This window comes from Lagenorhynchus albirostris, chromosome X (assembly GCF_949774975.1).
Source record: "Lagenorhynchus albirostris chromosome X, mLagAlb1.1, whole genome shotgun sequence".
Lineage (NCBI taxonomy): Eukaryota > Metazoa > Chordata > Mammalia > Artiodactyla > Delphinidae > Lagenorhynchus > Lagenorhynchus albirostris.
The window spans coordinates 922,259-944,031 of NC_083116.1; the positions used below are offsets into that span (position 1 = coordinate 922,259).

General features: G+C 42.6%; 1 protein-coding gene across 3 annotated transcripts in view; it reads left to right on the plus strand.

The window, feature by feature from the left end:
* GAB3 (GRB2 associated binding protein 3) overlaps positions 1 to 21,773 on the plus strand; it is a 58,374-nt gene that overhangs the window by 31,737 nt on the left and 4,864 nt on the right. For all 3 annotated transcript variants that reach the window (XR_009538412.1, XR_009538413.1, XM_060137211.1), the window contains exons 5-9: positions 7,687 to 7,742; positions 8,219 to 8,438; positions 10,259 to 10,340; positions 11,290 to 11,392; positions 21,027 to 21,143. Coding sequence is in view for 1 of the 3 variants with exons in the window: in XM_060137211.1 (XP_059993194.1) it covers positions 7,687 to 7,742; positions 8,219 to 8,438; positions 10,259 to 10,340; positions 11,290 to 11,392; positions 21,027 to 21,143 (578 nt within the window). In the remaining 2 variants the exon portion in view is untranslated. The remainder of the gene's footprint in view (positions 1 to 7,686; positions 7,743 to 8,218; positions 8,439 to 10,258; positions 10,341 to 11,289; positions 11,393 to 21,026; positions 21,144 to 21,773) is intronic.

Below are 21,773 nucleotides of genomic sequence, written 5' to 3' on the forward strand. Positions count from 1 at the left end.
TTATTTCTGGGCTCTCTATTCTGTTGCATTGATCTATGTGTCTGTTTTTGTGGCAGTATCATGCTGTTTTGATTACTGTAGCTTTATAGTATTGTGTTAAGTCTGGGAGGGTTATGCCTCCTGCTTTGTTCTTTTCCCTCCGATCGCTTTGGCATTTCAGGGTCTTTCATGGTTTCATTCAGGGTCAAGATCCATATGAATTTTGGGATTATTTGTTCCAGTTCTGTGAAAAATATGGGTATTTTGATAGGGATTGCATTAAATCTGTAGATTGCTTTGGGTCGTATGGACACTTTAACAATATTAATTTGTCCAATCCAAGAGCGCAAGATGTCTTTTCATTAGTTTGTATCACCTTCAGTTTCCCTCATCAGTGTTGCATAGCTTTCAGAGTATAGGTCTTTCACCTCCTTGGTTAAGTTTATTCTTTTTGATGCGATTTTAAACAGGACCATTTTCTTGCTTTCTCTTTCTGATAGTTCATTATTAGTGTATAGAAATATGACAGATTTCTGTATATTAATCTTGTATGCTGCAACTTTGCTGAATTCATTTATCAGTTCTAATAGATTTTGTGGAGACTTTAGGGTTTTCTATATAAAGTATCATGTCATCAGCAAATACTGACTGTTTTACTTCTTCCTTTCCAATTTGGTTGCTTTTTATTTCTATTTCTTGTCTGACTGCTGTGTCTGGGACTTCCAATACTATGTTAAATAGAAGTGGCAAGAGTGGGCATCCTTGTCTTGTTCCTGAATTTAGAGGAAAGGTTTTCAGCTTTTCACTGTTAAGTATACTGTTAGCTGTGGGTTTGTCATAAATTCCCTTTATTGTGTTGAGATACGTTCCCTCTATACCCACCTTGAAGAGAGTTTTTATCATGAATGGATGTTGAATTTTATCAAATGATTTTTCTGCATCTATTGAGATGATCATGTGATTTTTATCCTTCCTTTTGTTAATGTGGTGTATCACATTGATTGATTTGCAAAAATTGAACCATCCTTGTGTTTCTGGAATAAATCCAACTTGATTCTTTGATGCTATATGATCCTTTTTATATATTGTTGGATTTAGTTTGCTAATATTTATTAAGGATTTTTGCATCTATATTCATCAAAGATATTGACCTGTAATTTTCTTTTTCTGTAGTGTCTTTGTTTGGTTTTGGTATCAAGGTAATGGTGGCCTTGTAGAATGAATTTGGGAGTGTTCCGTCCTCTTCAATTATTTGGAATAGTTTGAGAAGGATAAGTATTAGTTCTTCTTTATATGTTTGTTAGAATTCCCCTGTGAAGCCATTTGGCCTTGGGGTTTTATTTTCTGGGAGTTTTTTTTTTTTAAATACAAATTCATTTTCACTACTAGTGATTGGTCTGTTCAAATTGTGTGTTTCTTCTTGTTTCAGTCTTGGCAGGTTGTATATTTCTAGAAATTTGTCCATTTCTTCTAGGTTTTCCAATTCTTTGGCATGTAACTATTTGTACTATTCTTTTATAATTTTTTAAATCTCTGTGGTATCAGTTGTTATTTCTCTTGTTTCATTTATTTTGTTAATTTGGGCCCTCTCTCTTTACTTCTTGGTGAGCCTGGCTAAAGGTTTATGAATTTTGTTTATCTTTTCAAAAAAGCAACTTTTGGTTTCATTGATCTTTTCTATTGTTTTTTTATCTCTATTTTATTTATTTCCTCTCTGATCTTTATTATTTCCTTTCTTCTGCTGACTTTGGCCTTTGTTTGTTCTTCTTTTTCTAATTCTTTTAGGTGGTAGGTTAGGTTGTTTATTTGAGATTTTTCTTGTTTCTTGAGGAAGGCCTGTATTGCTGTAAACTTCCCTCTTAGAACTGCTTTTGCTGCATTCCATAGATTTTGGAGTATTGTGTTTCCATTTTAACTTGTCTCGAGTTATTTTCTGATTTCCTCTTTGACTTCTTCATTGACCCATTGATCCTTATTAGCATACTGGTTAGTCTCCACACATTTGTGCTTTTCCTATTTTTCTTTCTATAATTGATTTCTAGTTTCATACTGTTGTTGGAAAAATACTTGATATCATTTCTATCCTCTTAAATTTGTTGAGACTTGTTCTGTGGCCTAGCATGTGATTTATCCTGGAGAACATTCCATGTGCACTTGAAAAAAAATGTGTATTCTGCTGTTTTGGGATTGAATGTCCTGTAGATATCTATTAAGTCCAACCAGTCTGTTGTGTCATTTAAGACCACTGTTGCCTTACTGAGTTTCTGTCTGGATGATCTGTCCATTGATGTCAGTGGGATGTAAAAATCCCCTACTATTATTGTGTTACTGTCAATTTCTTCCTTTATGTCTGTTAGTAGTTGCTTTATATATTTAGGGGCTCCTGTATTGGGTGCATATTTGTTAATGAGTGTAATATCCTCTTTTTTTATCGATCCCTTTATCATTATATAGTGTCCTTCTTTGTCTTTTGTTATAGCTTTTGTTTCAAAGTCTGTTTTGTCTGATAGAAGTATTGCTACTCACACTTTTTTTGTTATTTCTGTTGGCATGAAATATTTTTTTCCATCCCTTCACATTCAGTCTTTGTGTGTCTTTAGCCCTGAAGTGAGTCTCTTGTAGGTAGCATATTGAAGAATCTTGTTTTTAATCTAATCAGCCCGCCTATGTCTTTTGATTGGAGCATTTAGCCCATTGACTTTTAAAGTAATTATTGATAGATATGTATTTATTTCCATTTTATTGCTTGTTTTCTGGTTGTTTTTGTAGGTCTTCTCTGTTCATTTCTTCTTCTTTTTGTGTCTTCCCTTGTGGTTTGGTGATTTTCTTTAGTGTTATGTTTGTGTTCCTTTCTTTTTAGTCTTTGTGTATCTATTGTAGGTTTTTCATTTGTGGTTATCATTGGGTTCATATATGTTGACCTATAACTGTATCTACTTGTTTTTTTTTTTTTTTTTTTTTTTTTTGCGGTACGCGGGCCCCTCACTGTTGTGGCCTCTCCCGTTGCGGAGCACAGGCTCCGGATGTGCAGGCTCAGCGGCCATGGCTCACGGGCCCAGCCGCTCTGTGGCATGTGGTATCTTCCCGGACCGGGGCACGAACCCATGTCCCCTGCATCGGCAGGCAGACTCTCAACCACTGCGCCACCAGGGAAGCCCTATCTACTTGTTTTAAACTGATAGTCATTCAAGTTCAAACAAATTCTAGAAGATCTACATTTTTTACTCCCTTCCCCCACATTTTGCGTTTTTGATGTCATATTTTACATCTTCATGTCTATACCTTAACTCTTTATTGTAGTTATAGTTGATTTTATAATTTTTTGTATTGTAATATTTGTACTGGCTTATTTAAGTGGTTGATCCTCAGTCATTACTATATATTTGCCTTTCCTAGTGGGATTTCCTTTTTCCTATAGATTTTTCCTTCTTTTCTGCTTAGAGAAGACCTTTTAACATTTCTTTTAGGGTAGGTTTAGTATTGATGAACTCTTTTAGTTTTTGCTTGTCTGAGAAGCTCTTTATCTCTCCTTCGATTCTAAATGATGATCTTGCTGGGTAGATTATCCTAGGTTGCAGGTTTTTCCCTTTTAGGACTTTGAATCAATCACTCCACTCTCTTCTGGCCTGCAAAGTTTCTGCAGAGAAATCAGCTGATAGCCTTATGGGGATTTCCTTGTAAATGACTATTTTTCTCTTGCTGCTTTTAGAATTCTCTCTTTATCTTTTGCCATTTTAATTATGATATGTCTTGGTGTGAGCCTGTTTGGGTTCATTTTGTTTGGAACCCTCTGTGCCTCCTGTACCTGGATATCTGTTTCCTTCTTTAGGTTTGGGAAGTTTTCAGCCATATGTTCTGCAAATACATTTTCAATGCTTTTCTCTCTCTTTTCTCCTGGAACCCCAATGAAATGAATTGTTGGTGTGCTTTTGATAGTACCTAGAGGAATGGAGTTTTTTATATGCTTTGATCCAAATCAAATTAGATCCCTTTGGCAAAGAAGCTTCTGGTCTTCACGACTTGCCTTGCCCTGGTAGAACTACTTCTGAGTGAGCTGGTGAGGGGTATGGGAGCACCCCAAGCTAAAATGCCACAGATTCTCAGTGTTCTTACCAGATGTCCACTAGTTGTTTTTTTTTTCTCCAATAAATCCTTCCCAATATAATATACAACAATTTTGTTGTATGCTTTTGGTAAATTTTCAGAGTCCCCAATTAGTTGTGCTTGACGTTTTAAAAATAGTTTTGTACACTTGTATCATTGTTTTTTGGAGAATGGCTTTTCTGAGCTCCTCATTCAGCCATTCCAATAATACCACCTTCCTCTGTTTGCTAATATTTTTTGCGGGGTGAAGTAGAAAAGAATAGCTTTATTGCTTTGCCAGGCAAAGGGGGCCGCAGCAGGTGAATGCCCTTAAAACTGTGTGTCCCAACTTGGAGAGGGTAGTGAGAAGTTTTACAGTAATGGTTCAAAGAGGGTGTGACGTTTGCTAATATTTTATTTAGGATTTTTGCATTGTTAATCATAAGTGATATTAGTCTGTACTTTTCTGATATATTTTATGTTTATCAGGTTTAGCTACCAAGTTATACTTGCTTCATAAAAAGAATTAGAAATATTCCTTGATTTTCTAAACTCTTGACCAAATTTGTGAAGCATTGGGACTGTCTGGTCTTTGAAGTTTTGGTAAAATTGTCTGTTGAAACCATCTGATCTTCATAACTTTGTCTATTTTATTCTTTGGAAATTTTTTGTGTCAATTTTGCTGTGGTGTATTTTTTGGAAAATTATCCATTTCATCTAGATTTTGAAATTTATTTGTGTAAAGGCATGCAGAATTGTCTCTTTTTAAAAAAATTTCCTCTGTTTCAATGCTAATTTTTTCCTTGTCAATTCTTATTTTGCATATTTGTGCCCTCCTCTTTTATTGATTAGATTGGCTAGTTGGTTGCCTTTAGGTTATATTTTTTCCCCAGGAAACCAAGATTTTGATTTTTTAAAATTAATTCCAGGGCTTCCCTGGTAGCGCAGTTGTTGAGAGTCCACCTGCCGATGCAGGGGACGCGGGTTCGTGCTCCGGTCCGGGAAGATCCCACATGCCGTGGAGTGGCTGGGCCCGTGAGCCATGGCCGCTGAGCCTGCGTGTCTGGAGCCTGTGCTCCGCAACGGGAGAGGCCACAGCAGTGAGAGGCCTGCGTACTGCAAAAAAAAAAAAATTAATTAATTCCACTATTTCTCTGTACTCTATTATTTTTTGCTTTTATCTTTATTTTATAATTTCTTTTCATTTTCTCTATCGTCCTTTTTTAGCTTTGGACTGGGTATTTAATTCATCTGTTTCATTCTGTCATTTTTATTGATATAATGTTTTAATAGATTTTACATTCTGGGTAGAATTGACCATTTATTTATTCCAGGTACTTGATGGGCCCTTTCAATATTAGATTCAAGTGTTACTTTATTTGTGGACCTTTTCTTGGATTATGATTTCAATATTTTGTAAAATTAATTTTTATTGGAGAATAGTTCTTTACAATGTTGTGTTAATTTCTACTGTACAGCAAAATGAATCAGCCGTATACATATACATATGCCCCCTCCCTTTTGGACTCCCTTCCCGTTCACGTCACCACAGTGCATTGAGTAGGTTACCCTGTGCTATACGGTAGGTTCTCATTAGTTATCTATTTTACACATAACATCAATAGTGTATATATGTCAATCCCAGTCTCCCAGTTCATCCCACACCCCCCTTCCCCCTTGGTGTCTATACGTTTCTTCTCTACATGTGTGTCTGTATTTCTGCTTTGCAAATAGGATAATCTATACCATTTTTCTAGTTTCCACTTATATGGGTTAATATGTGATATTTGTTTTTCTCTTTCTGACTTACTTCACTCTGTGTGTGACACTGTCTAGGTCCATCCATGTCTCTACAAATGGCCCAATTTCATTCCTTTTTATGGCTAATATTCCATTGTATATATGTACCACATCTTCTTTATCCATTACTCTGTCGATGGGCATTTAGGTTGCTTCCATGTCCTGGCTATTGTAAATAGTGCTGCAATGAACATTGGGGTGTATGTATCTTTTTGAGTTGTTTTTCTCTGGATATGCGCCCAGATGTGGGATTGCTGAGTCACATGGCAGCTCTATTTTTAGGTTTTTAAGTAACATTCATACTGTTTTCCATAGTGGCTGTATCAATTTACACTCCCACCAACTGTGCATAAGGGTTCCCTTTTCTCCACACCCTCTCCAGCATTTGTTATTTGTAGACTTTTTAATGATGGCCATTCTGACCGGTGTGAGGTGATACCTCATTGTAGTTTTGATTCGCATTTCTCTAATAATTAGTGATGTTGAGCATCTTTTCATGTTTGTTGGCCATCTGTATGTCTTATTTGGAGAAATGTCTATTTAGGTCTTCCACCCACTTTTGGATTGGTTTGTTTTTTTTGATATTGAGCTGCATGAGCTGCTTGTAAATTTTGGAGATTAATCCTTTGTCAGTTGCTTCATTTGCAAATATTTTTTCCCATTCTGAGGGTTGTCTTTTGGTCTTGTTTATGATTTCCTTTGCTGTGCAAAAGCTTTGAAGTTTCATTAGGTCCCATTTGTTTATTTTTGTTTCTATTTCCATTTCTCTAGGAGGTGGGTCAAAAAGGATCTCGCTGTGATGTATGTCAGAGAGTGTTCTGCCTAGGTTTTCCTCTGAGAGTTTGATAGTGTCTGGTCTTAATTCCATCGATCTCCATCACATCATTCTGAGCTGGGAGTTATTCTCTTGCTTTAAGATGATGTTGACTCTTCAGTTTATTTCTCAGAGGCAGCCTGGCTTTTCCACATGTCCAAGTTCTAGGGAGACACTTTGCTGCGGTGCCCACGTGCTGAGGGCCCTTTTTGGCGGTGTTCCCCGTCACCGGCCGCCGTCTCCTCCCGTGGGCTCTCGCAGTTCGGGGCCCCTGCCTTTCCTCCTCCTCCACTTGCTCTCTCTCAGCATGAGCCAGTGCTCATCTTCCTACGCTTTGAATATTGAGAGTCTCTAGGATTTTATATTTAACCTTTTCTCAACATCTACAACCTAGATCATGTCCTCTCCTCTGAGGTTTTGACTGCCATCTCTGAGCAGGTCTCATTTGCATCTAGGCCCATATATCTTGCTGCCTTCTGGACATCTCCTATTTCAGTTCAACAGCTATTCTAAATGTTTACGTCACACTGTTTATGTCACATCCGTCTCACAAATGTCTGATCCTGGACTCATCCAGCTCTCCTCTCTCTCCGGATCTGTACCTGAGGCGCTGACTCTTGCTTCAGAAATTCATGGTCACCGATTCGCACTGCTGCTCATCACAAGGGCTATTTCACGCCTGCTGCCCTCTCCTCAGACCTCCAGCTCTGCCTCTACCATCTCTAAGTGCAGAAAATTCATGTAACAAATGCAACGAGCATTTGTTAATTACTGGCTCTGACTCTCCCCAGTTCACAGAGAGAACTGAAGCCATCATACAGCAACCTCTTCAAAATCTGGTCCGCTTTCCATCTGTGGGGGGAAGGTGTTCTGACTGCCCAGCTAGACTCAATAGCAAGTCTCTCTCCCTCCCTGGAGCTGCACACAGGGCCCTGAGGTGCACAGGTACTAGGAGCCTAGCGTCAATTGATGTTGTCCGCGTTTTTCACCACCCTGCTTGTTTCTTGCAGGTGATGTAGAAGGCCAATCTTTAAGACACCGAGATAAGCGGCTAAGTTTAAATTTGGTAAGTTTGGTACTTGAGTTTCTTTAAGCCTCAATTTTTACCAGAAAAATAGCCTGACCTATTTACGTTCCCATGATGTCTTTTAAGACAGCACTGTGAATCTCTGAGGACCCCTCCAGTCTCCCATTAAGGCTTAAACTTGTCTGGGAGCTACTGGACTTTGTGTGCTCTGAGGACCCTGCCAGTTCTAATGGTCCAGACGCTTCCCCAAACTTGGGGCACCTGCTGAAGTCATCACATGATGCTTAAAGCGTTTGCATAAATTCATTAACCTCTGTCTTCTGGCATGAGATCTAGGCGAGTCACCACCTACCTCACACGCTAAGTCCAGAGGCAGAGCTTGAGTTAGAGGCTTGTCTGACTTTCCTAAGCAAGTTCAAAGTCATTCTTGGAAAATCTGCAACTGAAATGCCATGTGCAGCCGAGGCTGCCCACTGGAAGCAGTTTCCATGGCTGTTCTGTGCTTTCCCTTGCAGCCGTGCAGGTTCTTCCCGATGTCCCCTCCAGCTTCCGCCAGCACTGAGGACAGCTACGTGCCCATGAGCCCCCAGGCCGCCGCCTCTGCTCTCGGACCCCACTGCAGCCCTGACGACTACATCCCAATGAGCTCAGGAAGCATCTCCAGCCCATTGCCCAAGCTCCCGGCGGACCTGGAGCCTCCCCCCGTGAACAGAGATCTCAAGCCTCAGAGGAAACGTAAGTTACTTCCCCAGGCCTGCTGCGTGGGACTGGGGAGCAAGGCCTGGTGGCCGTGTGGCAAAGCTTCCCTCCTGACCGTCTCTGGGAAGGGGACACTAGAGAAACCAGCCCAGAGGCCTGGGAAGCACAAGGGCAGGGAGAAATGGCTGGGATTGAGTGGGGAGGACCCTAAGGATGAAAGGAGCCAAGTTCACTCCAGAGGACTCATCTTTGGCTGCTTCCCTAACAAAGGCGTCCACCTTGTGTAAGGCAGCCAAGAATGGCCTTTGACACTGATTCCTCATGCACACCTGGTCGCATGCCACGTCGCTCAGTGCCCTGCTAGCGCCCGGCAGAAGAGGTGTGTGGGGCGGGGGCACATAGAGGTGAGCGGCCGGAACAGGCAGGGAGGAGGGCGAAGAGGGGACGAGCAAAAGCAGGTCAGGGTAACTTGCCAACTTCCTTTTTCGCTCGTCGTCACCTGCCCAGTAGGGCTGGGCGATTCCAAGGAAATACCTGGTACCGTGACCATGACCCCTGACACTCCATTGGCTCCGTCGCCGGCTCTGCTGCTTCAGGTGGCCCCGCCCAGAGCTGGAACTAAGTCGTCTGCTTATGCCCGGTCCTCTCCAGGCTCCCCCTCTTCAATTCGAGTCAAATCACATTTCTGGGAGAGGCACAGATGAGCGAGCAAGCAGGGAGAAAGATATGTCCTGTTGAACAAGTGAAACATGGCCAGTGCAACTGAGGAACTGAAGTTTTTAATTTTATTTAATTTTAATGCATTTAAATTTCAATAGCCACATGTGGCTAGTGGCCACCACGTTGGATGTTAGAGCTCTAAAAGACCTAGTGATGGAGGCGCAGAGATTTCGGTTGGACGTGTGGTTGTGGATTAATTGGGACGCCTGGGCCAGGAGGGGCTGGTTCTTACACGTGTGGCTCCGGGGTTGGACCCTGCGGCCCAAGCAGGAGAGGCAGGGGGTGTAGCCAGGAGGCGTCTGGTCAGTGAAGCCGAGACCAGGGTGCATCACAGCCAGGAGAGACCTTCTCCCCGGGGACTACACGACGCATATGTCCTTTCCAGCTCAGCGCCTGGCAGGTCTGAGGCTCCTGGGCAACTGATTGAGCAGCACGAAAGTCACTGGCAATATGGAGCGGAGTTAAACACTCTCCACCTGTGTGGCCTAGTGGAGGAAAGAGCTAGAAAACCAAGCTGGTCAAGGCAGCAATAGAGGAATACGCTCACGACCAACTCAGCAAGTCGGGCAGCTGAGGGGGAATGGGATGCCAAGGCTACTGCAGTGAACAAGCCAGAAAACCCTGTGCTCCCAGAACGCGGTCGGTCTAGAGCCAAATCAGATCATCACAGCTGAATGTATCGTCACGAAGTGGGCGAGTGCTGTGAAGGGTAAGCACAGGAACTCATGACAGCCCATGAGCTGGGCCTTATCTTGCCTGGAGGTCAAAGAAGGCCTTCCTCCTAAGCAGGACCTGTTGAGCTGAGATCCGAAGATGACTCTAACTAAGGCAGAGCGATGGGGAAGAAAGGTACAGTTTCAGTTTGGGACACCTAGAACCATGCCTGACAGTGAGTTCTCGATAAGTGTGTAGCGACTGGGTGTAAGCCCAGCTGATCGTGTAGCCACTGGCTCGGTGGTTGTCCCCTCTACCCCCCGTGAGGCAGGGAAGAGTAGGACAGCAAAAAGCACGCTCACCGTCAGCACTGCTTGTAAGTAAATGTGGATCTGATGGAATGTCATAGTTTTATAGTCTTCAGTTTGTGGCCTTGAACCCCTGAGAACTTACCATGTTGGTTGTCATGTGTTATCTTGTAGCACGGTCACCTCCCCTGGACCTGAAAAGCCTCTCCACCATCCGGGAACACACGTCTCTCACCAGGACCCGCACTGTGCCTTGGTGAGTCTGATTGCTCATAGGGGCCTCATCCGGTGCACTCCCAGCGTTACTCAGGCCTCGGTGGTTAAAGGAAGTCGAAGCCCACTCGATCTAGCTTAAGTCGAACGAGGGATGGGATTTATTATCCCGAGCTGGAAGTGTTTTGTAGGTCACAGAGGAAGGACCATAAGTCAATCTCCCAGGACAATGGAATCGGGAACAAGAGTGCTGCTGGGAACCTGTCTCTCACGTCTGCTTCTCTGTTGCACAATCCTCACGGCCTGAGATGGCTGTCCCTTAGATCCTTACTTACATGCTACAACCCTAGTACCAACAGAGAAAGGTTCTTTTTCAATCCCAATTCACGTGGGCTCAGGAGACAAACCCCAAAACGTATCTGCACTCTTTCATCTCACCGTGTAGCAATTTCAGAGTCCTTGTAGGAATTTCAGAGTCCTGAGCCTGGCCTGGGAGTTTCTTAGTTCACCCTATATGCTGCAGGACACAACGGCTCTGTAAAGCAGAGTTCTGCAGTGAACTACATTCCCAGACAGAACTGCAGAGCCTTGGATGAAAGTGGATTCCTATCAAAGGAATGACCACACTTCCTTACTTTTCCTGGTTACTTTGAATGGAAACAAGAGAGCCTCAAAGGAGCGTTTTTGTTTTGTTTTGTTTTTCTCTAAATGATATGATGCCTTGGTCTCTTTCTAGAAAGCTCATGAGCTGTGTCACATGGAGGGCCTGGAAAAAAAATAGCCTTTGAGAATTGGGAACCCTTTTCCCCATAGCAGGACGGCAGCTGCGGGGTAGTCTCTCTCCTGGTTCAGGAATTGCTTTGGCCAGAAGGAAGTTGCATGGGGAAGCGGGGGCGAGGGCCAAAAGCCCAGAGGGGCCATGTCAGTTCTTGGCTGGCTTTCAGAGCAGCTGTAAGACATTGCCTTGACCTCACCTATATTTCTGTTCTTAGCAATCGAACCAGCTTTCTCTCTCCAGAAAGAAATGGTATTAATCCTGCAAGATTTTTTGCCAATTCTGTTTCCAGAGAAGAGGAACAAAGCTACATGCAAATGGTAATCCTGTATTTTTCACACTCTTCTTATTCTTCACCCCAATCTATATTATCAGTTCACTGTAAAGGAAACATAGCATTCAGAAAGTCCTGTGCAATCTTAAAACAATTACTTGACTGTAATACCAGCTTACAATGTTTTCCAGACTGGGAACAAGTTGTTATGAAGTCGGTTTTCTTTCCTGCAATATTCAGCTCCTCGTACCACTTTGAGGCCACAGTTTTAAGTGTACCCAGGGCTGCAACGTGTAATGGGAAAATGGAAATGCTAGCAACTCTTTTCACCATGGCTGGGATATTGTGTTTGACTCCAGTAGGTTTGTAGCTTCCTGGATGTCCAGAGTCTAAGCTGTGAAAACTCACACATTGGATGTCCCCTTCCACCACACCACTGGGTAGCCCTGCCCTGACTGCCTCCGAACCTTTACCAAAGATGAATCACTTAGAGTCCCGTTGGGAGGGTGGCCCAGTGTCCCGGGTCATGGATGGGTCTAGTCTCTGGAGACTCCTGGTAGAGTCTTTCTGTGGCCCAGAGTGCACAGAGACCCGACATCTCGATCCTTTGATGAACGATTTATGGTTCAATCTCTCCTCCTGCCCTCTGTTGTCCCTTCCATTCTCTCTACTTTGGATTCTGTTGAGAATGGGTTACTGAAGAGAAAGGGGGTCTTTTAGCACCTCTGGCAATTATCAGGCCCTTTAGCCAGAACTTTAAAATGTAGGGAACTCTAGAGAGAATCTCTGTTTAAACTATGAAATTTTGAAAAAGAGATCTTAGAAGGACAGTGTTCAAGGCACTGAGACTATATACTTTTGAGAAGAGAACTCGGCCCTCCTATACGTGACAATAACAGGCATTTAAAATTCTCAAAACAGTCATCTCCAGTGAAGCAGCAATTAAATGCTTCGTTTTGCCTCTCTATTTGACAGATTGTTCTGTGAGTACCCACGTGCAGGTGGAAGGTGACTCATATCCAGTCTGCTGTGGTATTCCCAATATTTTGCACACTTAGTAATGGCCCTTGGGAAACCTCTAGAAGAAAACACTCTTATAAAAGGTACTGAAGCTAACATACCATTGTAAAGCAATTATACTCCAATAAAGATGTTTAAAAAAAAAAAAAAAAAAAAGATACTGCCCAGCTGTGCTTTGTCTCCAGAGAACAGAGAAGGGAAGTGAATCTATAGCCTCATAGAAGCAAGTGCAGAATCATTCCAGACACTAGCAGTTATTTCTGATCTTTGAGGTTGTGAGAAAGACCACTGTTTCATTAACAGCATAATTCAGGATTGGTCTCTTGCCTGTATATAATCATTGATTAATGACTGTCTCTGTACATTGCTAGGCAATATGACACAGTAGATTAAGAGCCCAGAAAACTGGCTGAAGGAAGGTAGCTCTGAGGGAACCACCCCATAAATGAATTTAAAGCCTATCCCATCTCATTCAATTGTGTGTTTTAAATTCAGTAATATGATATTTTCAAATGACTTTGATTTACATTATTTCACTTGTTCCACAAAACAACCCATTTGGTAGACAGAACTAATATAATTCAGTTTCAATTTTGCACATAATCATATGCATAATTTTTTTCTCTTTGAGGACAAGTTCTTATCTGAATGTAAAAATTTAAGCTAGGGGCTGAAATACAAGTTTTCTTTTATTAAAGTCACCTATCCTTCTTTAGCTACTTTATTTTTTAATGAAATATAGTTGATGTTCAACATTTTGTTCATCTCAGGTGTACTACGTAATGATTGACATGTGCATACATTGAATGAAATGGTCACCGTGATAAGTCTAGTAAGCATTTGTCCCTCTGTGACTTACTACAATGTTATTGATCCTGTTCCTTACACTGTAGAGTACATTCCCATGGGTTATATAATGGAGGTGTGTGCCTCCAAATCCCCTTCACTTATTCCGCCCACTCCTCACCCCCTCCCTTATGGCAACCACCCATTTGTTCTCTGTATCTGTGAGTCTGTTTTCATTTTTTGTTTTTGTTTTTGGCTGTGTTGGGTCTTCATTGCTGCATGCGGGCTTTCTCTAGTTGCGGCGAGCGGGAGCTACTCTTCGTTGTGGTGTGCGGGCTTCTCATTGTGGTGGCTTCTCATGTTGTGGAGCACGGGCTCTAGGTGCATGGGCTTCAGTAGTTGTGGCTCGTGGTCTCAGTAGTTGTGGCTCGCGGGCTCTAGAGCGCAGGCTCAGTAGTTGCGGTGCATGGGCTTAGTTGCTCCGCGGCATGTGGGATCTTCCCGGACCAGGGCTCGAGCCCATGTCCCCTGCATTGGCAGGCGGATTCTCAACCACTGCTCCACCAAGGAAACCCCTGCTTTTTGGTTTTTGTTTTGTTTAGATTCTACGTATGAGTAAGATCATGTAGCGTTTGTCTTTCTCTGACTTATTTCACTTTGGCATAACAGCCTCTAGATGCACCCATGTTGTCATAATGGCAAGATTTCTTTGCTTTTTTTTTTTTTTTTTTTTTTGCTGGGTAACATTCCATTGTGTGTGTGTCTATATATATATATATATATATATACACATGTACATACACACACACACACACACATATATATACACATCCGTATACCACATCTTTATCCATTCATCTATTGATGGACACTGAGGTTGCTTCCATGTCTTGGCTATTGTAAATACTGCTGCACTGAACATGGGAGTGCATGTATCTTTTCGAATTAGTGTTTTTGTATTTGGGGGGTGATAAATACCCAGAAATGAAATTACTGAATCATATTTTTAATTTTTGAGGAACCTCCATACTGTTCTCCATAGCAGCTGCACCAATTTACATGCCCACCAACAGTGTACGAGGGCTCCCTTTTCTCCACAGCCTCACCAAATTTGTTACATGTGTTCTTTTGATGATGGCCATTCTGACAGGTGTGAGGTGATGTCTCATTGTGGTATTGATTTGCATTTACCTGCTGATTAGTGATGTTGAGCATCTTTTCATCTATCTGTTGGACACCTGTATGTCTTCTTTGGAAAAATGTCTATTCAGGTCCTCTGCCCGTTTTCTAATCAGGTTGTTTGTTTTTTTGATGTTGAGTTGTATTTGTTATTTGTATATTTTGGATATGAACCTTTTGTCAGATGTATCATTTGAAAATATCTTCTCCCATTCAGTAGGCTGCCCTTTTGTTTTATTGATAGTTCCCTTTGCTGTGCAAAAGCTTTTTAGTTTGATGTGGTCCCTTTTATTTACTTTTTGTTTTTCTTTCTCTTGCCTGAGGAGACGTAACCAAAAAATATTGTTAAGACCCATGTCAAAGAATATACTGTTTACGTTTTCTTCAGGGAGTTTTATGGTTTCAGGTCTGGTATTTGTCTTTCATCCATTTTGAATTTGTTTTTGTATATGGTGTGAGAAAGTAGTCCTGTTTGATTCTTTTGCATGTAGCTGTCCAGTTTTCCCAACATTTATTGAAGAAGCTGTCTTTTCTCTGTTGTATATTCTTGCCTCCTTTGTCGTAGATTAATCGACCACACAAGTATGGATTTATTTATGGGGTATATTCTGTTCCATTAATCTATGCGTCTGTTTTTTTGCCACTACCACACTACTTGGATTATAATATAGTTTGAAATCAGGGAGTGTGATTCCTCCAGCTTTGTTCTTGTTTTTCTTTTTCTTTCTTTCTTTCTTTTTTTTTTTTTTGCTGCGTGCTGGCTTTCTCTAGTTGCGGCGAGCAGGGGCTACTCGTCGTTGCGGTGCGTGGGCTTCTCATTGCAGTGGTTTCTCTTGTTGCGGAGCATGGGCTCTAGGCACAAGGGCTTCAGTAGTTGTGGCTCGCGGGCTTCAGTAGTTGTGACACTCAGGCTCAGTAGTTGTGGCGCACGGGCTTAGTTGCTCCATGGCACGTGGGATCTTCCCGGACCAGGGCTCGAACCCGTGTCCCCTGCATTGGCAGGTGGATTCTTAACCACTGCACCACCAGGGAAGTCCCTGTTCTATTTTTTTTAATTTGATGAAGCACTTCAGTAGGCAAGGTACCGTGAAAACCGCATGACCACCATATAAAAATAATCTTAAAATGGTAGAGAATATAGTTTTAAATTGTATTTTGTAAATCCAAAACTCAACTGCCAAGAAAGGAAAGGGGATCTCTCGGGCCAAAGGTATTGAGAACTTGCAAATCCTGAAAATCAATAGGAATTACAAAAGATAAAATCACCTAGAGAAGTAAGTCATTATTAGAAATATTAGATTTCACATATAAAAAAACATGTTTTATATATTTAAAAAGTAAGATGAGTTGAAAGTTGGACTGAGCCAAAAGATACTATTTAAAAACGACCAGGTGGGGGTTCCCTAGTGGCGCAGCGGTTGAGAGTCCACCTGCCCATGCAGGGGACGCAGGTTCCTGCTCCGGTCCGGGAGGATCCCACATGCCGCGGAGCAGCTGGGCCCGTGAGCCATGGCCGCTGAGCCTGCGCGTCCGGAGCCTGTGCTCCACAACGGGAGAGGCCACAACAGTGAGAGGCCCGTGTACCGCAAAAAAAAAAAAAAAAAAAAAAAGACCAGGTGGATTAGAAAAGACCATTTAGAACTTCTAGACATAAAAATAGGGATGAAACTAGAAACTCAATGGGTGAGTTAAACAGACTGAACCCAAAGAGTAATTTAGTGAAGTAGAATATAGTTTTGAAGTTCCTGATAAGTCAGGACAAGGAGATAAAGACATAAACAAAGTTGAGAAATGGAAGATAGCACGAGAAGGTCCAACATTTGTCCCGTCGGCGTTACAGAAGGAGATAATAGGAAAAAAAATAGAGAAGCAATATGTAAAGGGATAATGTCAGTTTCTCACAGTTCGTGAAAGACATCAATCCTCAGTCCAAAGACTCACAAATAGGTCACTGTAGTCAAATGTTAGTGGTAGACCGTGGATGGTAGGTGTATGGGTGTTCATAGCATATTTTCTTCAATTTGGCTGCTTATTAGAAATTTTCCATAGTAATAAATTGAAGAAATAAACCCCATGAAAGGAAAATGAATAAAGGTGAGAACAGAAATTAACAAAATAAACCACAAAATTAGAATCAACACTGACCTAATTTGCTCTTTTAAGAGATTAAAATTGAACGCAACCAATGAAGAGAAAGCAATGCATGCAAATAAACAATATTAAGAATGCAAAGGAAGGAGGTAATAATTGCAAATACATCAGAGATTAATGACACGAGAATACTACGAACAACTTCATATTGAGTGAATTTGAAAACTTTAGTGAAAATAGGCAAATTCTCAGAAAAATATTATTAAAAACTGACTCAAGTAAAAACAGAAAACACAAATTATTAGAGAAACTGAATACGTAGGGAAATTTTTACTACAAAGGATCACGAGGCCCCCAAAACTTTACAGAAACTTTCTATCAAAAGGAAGCGATCATTGCAGTCTTATATAAGCACCTCCAGGGAATGGCAAAAAGAGGAAATATTACCCAGCTTATTTTATAAAGCTAAAATAACTTGATACCAAAACAAATAGCACTAACATAAGTAGAAAATTATATATCAATCTCACTCATTCATGCAGGTTAAAAAATCCTAAGCAAGAATAAGTCCAACCAAATCTTGCACGTGAATGTTCATAGCATCATTTTTCATAATGGCTAACAAGTGAAAGCAACCAAATGATGAATGGGTAAATAAAATGTGGTATGGCTACACGGTGGAATGTTATGCAGCCATACAATGAAATCAGATCCATGAAACAACAAGGATGAACCTTGAAAACAATATGCTGAGTGAAAGAAGCCAGTCACAAAAGACCACTCTTTGGGATTTCTGGACCCCATTCCAGGATGTGTGCGTGTTGGTTGGGGTGGGTTCCCACATAACACCAAGCAATTCTCGGACACCGGCAGGGTGTCCAAGGATTCAACTCAATTCTGACACTTTCTACCGGGAGATAGCATCAGATTCCACAGGTTAAGGGTTCAGTCCTACAAGACTGCCCACCCCTTCCAACTTCAGCTGCTGGTCACAATCCCAGGTTGTTATCTGTGCTTCTGACTGACTGGCTACAGATTGGAGGTTCCCACGTCCCCCTGCTTGGGTTTGGCTCATTTGCTAGGGCAGCTCACAGAATTCAGGGAAGCACTTACTTACGTTTACTAGTTTATGATAAAAGGATATGATAAAGGATACAGATGAACATCCAGATGGAAGAGAGGCACAGGGCGAGGCATGAGGAAAGGGCCCAGAGCTTCCACGCCGTCACCAGGGGCCACTCTCCCAGCACCTCCAGGTGTTCACCAACCGAGAAGCTCTCTGAACCCAGTCCTCCTGGGTTTTATGGAGGCTTCATTATACAGTATGACTGGTTAAATCATTGGCCGTTGGTGACTGAGTCAAGCTCCAGCACCTCCCCACTCCCCGGAGATCGGGTGGGAGCCGGGGAGTGGGACTGAAAGTTCCAAGCTTCTGATCACATGGTTGGTTCTCCTCGCAAGTAGGAGGCACGTTGTCAGGTGCCACCTCGTTCCTATAATAAGAGACATCTCTGTCATTCTCAACACTTAGGAAGTTCGAAGGGTTTTCGGAGCTGTGACCCAGGAGTCGTGGACTGAAGACCAACTATATATGAGAAATAAATATTTGGTCATCTGAATGACCAAATATATATTTCTTGTAAATCACAGTATCACAACCACATATTGTATGATTCCATTTCTATGACACGTCTAGAATAGCAAATCTATAGAGACAGAAATTAGATTAGTGGTGGTTGCCTAGAGCTTGGGGAGATAGTGGGACTAGGGGATGATGGCTAAGGGGTGCAGGATTTCGTTTTGGGGTGATGAAAATATTCTAAAATTGAGGTGATGATTGCACAAATATGTGAATAGCCTAAGCACCACCGAATTGTACACTTTAAGTGAGAGAATTGCGTGGTATGGAACTATATCTCAGTAAAGCCGTTTACAAAAGAAATCCTAAATATTTTAGTAAAATAAGTTCAGCACTTTATAAAACTGAAAATATGCATGAACGGGCTTCCCTGGTGGCGCAGTGGTTAAGAATCTGCCTGCCAATGCAGGGGACACAGGTTCGAGCAGATTGAGCTCGACCAGATTCGACCTGGTCCGGGAAGATCCCACATGCCGCGGAGAAATGAAGCCCGTGCGCCACAACTACTGAGCCTGCGCTCTAGAGCCCGCGAGCCACAACTACACAGCCCGCAAGCCACAACTTCTGATCCCGCGTGCCACAACTACTGAGCCGGTGTGCCACAGCTACTGAAGCCCACGCTCCTAGAGCCCATGCTCCGCAACAAGAGAAGCCACCGCAATGAGAAGCCCACGCACCGCAACGAAGAGTAGCCCCCGCTCGCCTCAACTAGAGAAAGCCCACACGCAGCAATGGAGACCCAATGCAGCCAAAAATAAATAAGTTAATTAATTAATTTTAAAAATATGCACGAACAAGTCGGAATTATTCCAGGTATGCAAAGTGGTTTTAACATTTGAGAATCTGTTCATGGGCATCTCGGTAAAAATGGCAGATCGACCACAGACTTCTGTTTTCCCTCTGTCCCAAACCTTCCTCTAAAATCACAGTAAGGGATTTGTTAAAGGCATAAACCCACACGGCTGTGAAGCACTGAAGAAGACAAACACGGGTAACGCATTGGAAACTGGAAAGCAGGTGGATTTGTAGTGAATGATTGATCAGACCCAAGAGGGAAGCTCTAGCATAAAGACAGAAACCAAACAAACTATGCCAGAAGGAGAAACAGTTTCTTTTAAATCTATTGTTACAGATATTCCCTGAGAGATGAGCTGTTACAACCATAAATTAAAGGAATCTATCAAGTCAGTCAAGCACATTAACATGTTAAAGGAGAAAAGCAAAAATATTCAGTAGAACTGACCAGCTATTCACATATGGGAACGTGATATGTGAACAGAGGCTGCATTACTGGGAAAAGGAGGGTTGCCCATGTGGGGTGCAAACAGAACAAAAGGGAATTACTTGTATCCCTGGGTGACCACCACATGTTAAAATCAGTTGAGGCTAGGTTATTACTTAAATGTAAAGGACAAAACTTGATAACTTAGAAGAAGATGTGGGAAAACAAATTACAACCTCAGCATAGGAAGAATTCTTTAAACAAAATACAAGAGCAAACTACTCAGGAAAATATTGATCTATTACATTGAAAGCGAGAACATTTCTTCATTTACAAAATACCAAGAAAAACCCATTGTAGACTGTGATGGGCTATTAGCAACACACATAACCAACAAATTGTTAGTCTCTTAGATATGTGAGGCAAATCAGAAAAATACAAGCACTTCAGTATAAAAATTAGCAAAACAAAACAAACCTAAACAGATAATTCACAGAAGAGAAAAAAATGAATGACCCGTAGACATATGAAAGGATGGCCAATTAATTAAATTATCATGGGTGTGGAAAGTCAGATCACAGTAAAATACCACAGTAAAAAATTAAATTATCATGGGTGTGGAAAGTCAGATCACAGTAAAATCATATCAGGCTGGTGATAGTCAAGTTGAAGGGGCCCACATCCCAGGGACACACCCTAGAAATTCTTCCACAGGTGCGTGAATGCTCACAGGAGCATTGCTTGTAAGAGCCTCCAAACTGGAAACAACTCAAATGCCTGTTGTCGGTGGAACAGTTAAATAAACTACGTAATGGAATCATGTATGCTAATGAAAATGAATGAAATGGGGCATTGACATGGGTGAACGTGAAGTATGTAAACTGAAGTCGCCACAAATGCATACAATACGGTTCTATTGAGAAAAGTTCAAAACAGTCAAAACAAAACAGTATGTCACTTAAGGACACTCACACATTCATAAAACCATCTTTAAAAAGAAAAGTGGTAAACACCAAGTTCAAGATAGCACTCACCCCCTTGGGGGGCAAGAAGGCAGCAGTAGGGCTTCCCTGGTGGCGCAGTGGTTGAGAGTCTGCCTGCCGATGCAGGGGACGCGGGTTCGTGCCCCAGTCCGGGAAGATCCCACATGCCGCGGAGCGGCTGGGCCCGTGAGCCATGGCCGCTGAGCCTGCGCGTCCGGAGCCTGTGCTCCGCAATGGGAGAGGCCGCAGCAGTGAGAGGCCCGTGTACCGAAAAAAAAAAAAAAAAAAAACAAGAAGGCAGCAGTAGAACGCAGCCCTCGGCATGTGCCGTGTGTGTCATGTAGCGGTGGCATACTCCGAAGCTGGATGGTGATGCCATGGGTGTGTGTTGCACACGTTATCACTGTTTGTATTGTATAAAGTATCTTTAAATGCATTTGGGATGTCTTCACTTAAGCTTTCATAAGTGTGATTGAGCTTTTCAGGATTTAAAGTCTCTAAGGTATCATGGGCCTGTCAGACCCGTAAAATGATTCCTTCTTGGGGGAGATTTTGGCCAACTGCTTCAATGGTGAATGAAGGCATAGCTTCGTGTGAAGGCCAGCTGGGCTGTATTGTATTTCAAAGCCAGCTCTCCTTCCGAGGTGCGGGCTGAGCTGCACAGGACTCATCGGGCCGCTGTTGTCCGATGGCAGCTGCTCGCCCCCTGGGCAGCCCGGCCAGAAGTCGGTAACCCGCATCCTGTGGCGCTGGTTTCTAGGAGGATCACGGAGAAGCCAACTTGCTGAGCAGTGGAGCTCTGACGTGGACGAGGAAATTCAGCCTGGACTATTTAGCCCTGGACTTCAACTCGGCGTCACCAGCCCCTGTGCAGCAGGTAGGCAGTACTGTGCGTCTGAGAATTCCATTTCGGTATGGATTTTGTTTTGGATGCTTGCACCGTGGACGTTCTCTTTGCAGAGTCTTAAACCTACAGACACGTACAGTGAAGAATCTTAAAATCAGCCCTAACTCTGCCTCCCAGAAGTCCTGGTGTATTTCCCTCGGGGCTGTGTTCTTTGCATGTCTGCGTGTGTGAATGTATGTAGTATTCGTGCTCTTCAAAGCTTGGACCATGACGTTTGTTGAGAAATTGCTCTGGCAGAGATGAGGGTGGGGTGAAGTGTAGTCCAGGCATAGGAAGGGCCTGCTGAGGGAAGAAGTGACAGCCCTGCTTGGCTAGACTCTGGGGAGTGGTGACGGGAGCTCTCAGTTGGCTTTGAAGCGGCTCCGTAAAGGGCCTCAGGTGCCAGGTTGGGCAGTTTTGACTCCCTTGAGTAGTATTCTTGTCTGTAGAGTGGTCAGCAGAAATAACGCCTATGTTGAAGCCTGTCGTGAGGATTAAGTGAGTTAATCCATGTAAGGGACCTTAGCCATTGACTGTTGTCACTCACTGCACAGGGGAAGCCATGGAATGAATGGCTGGTGAGCAGTGGACGACAGCTGAAGAGTTTTTAGCACGGGATGG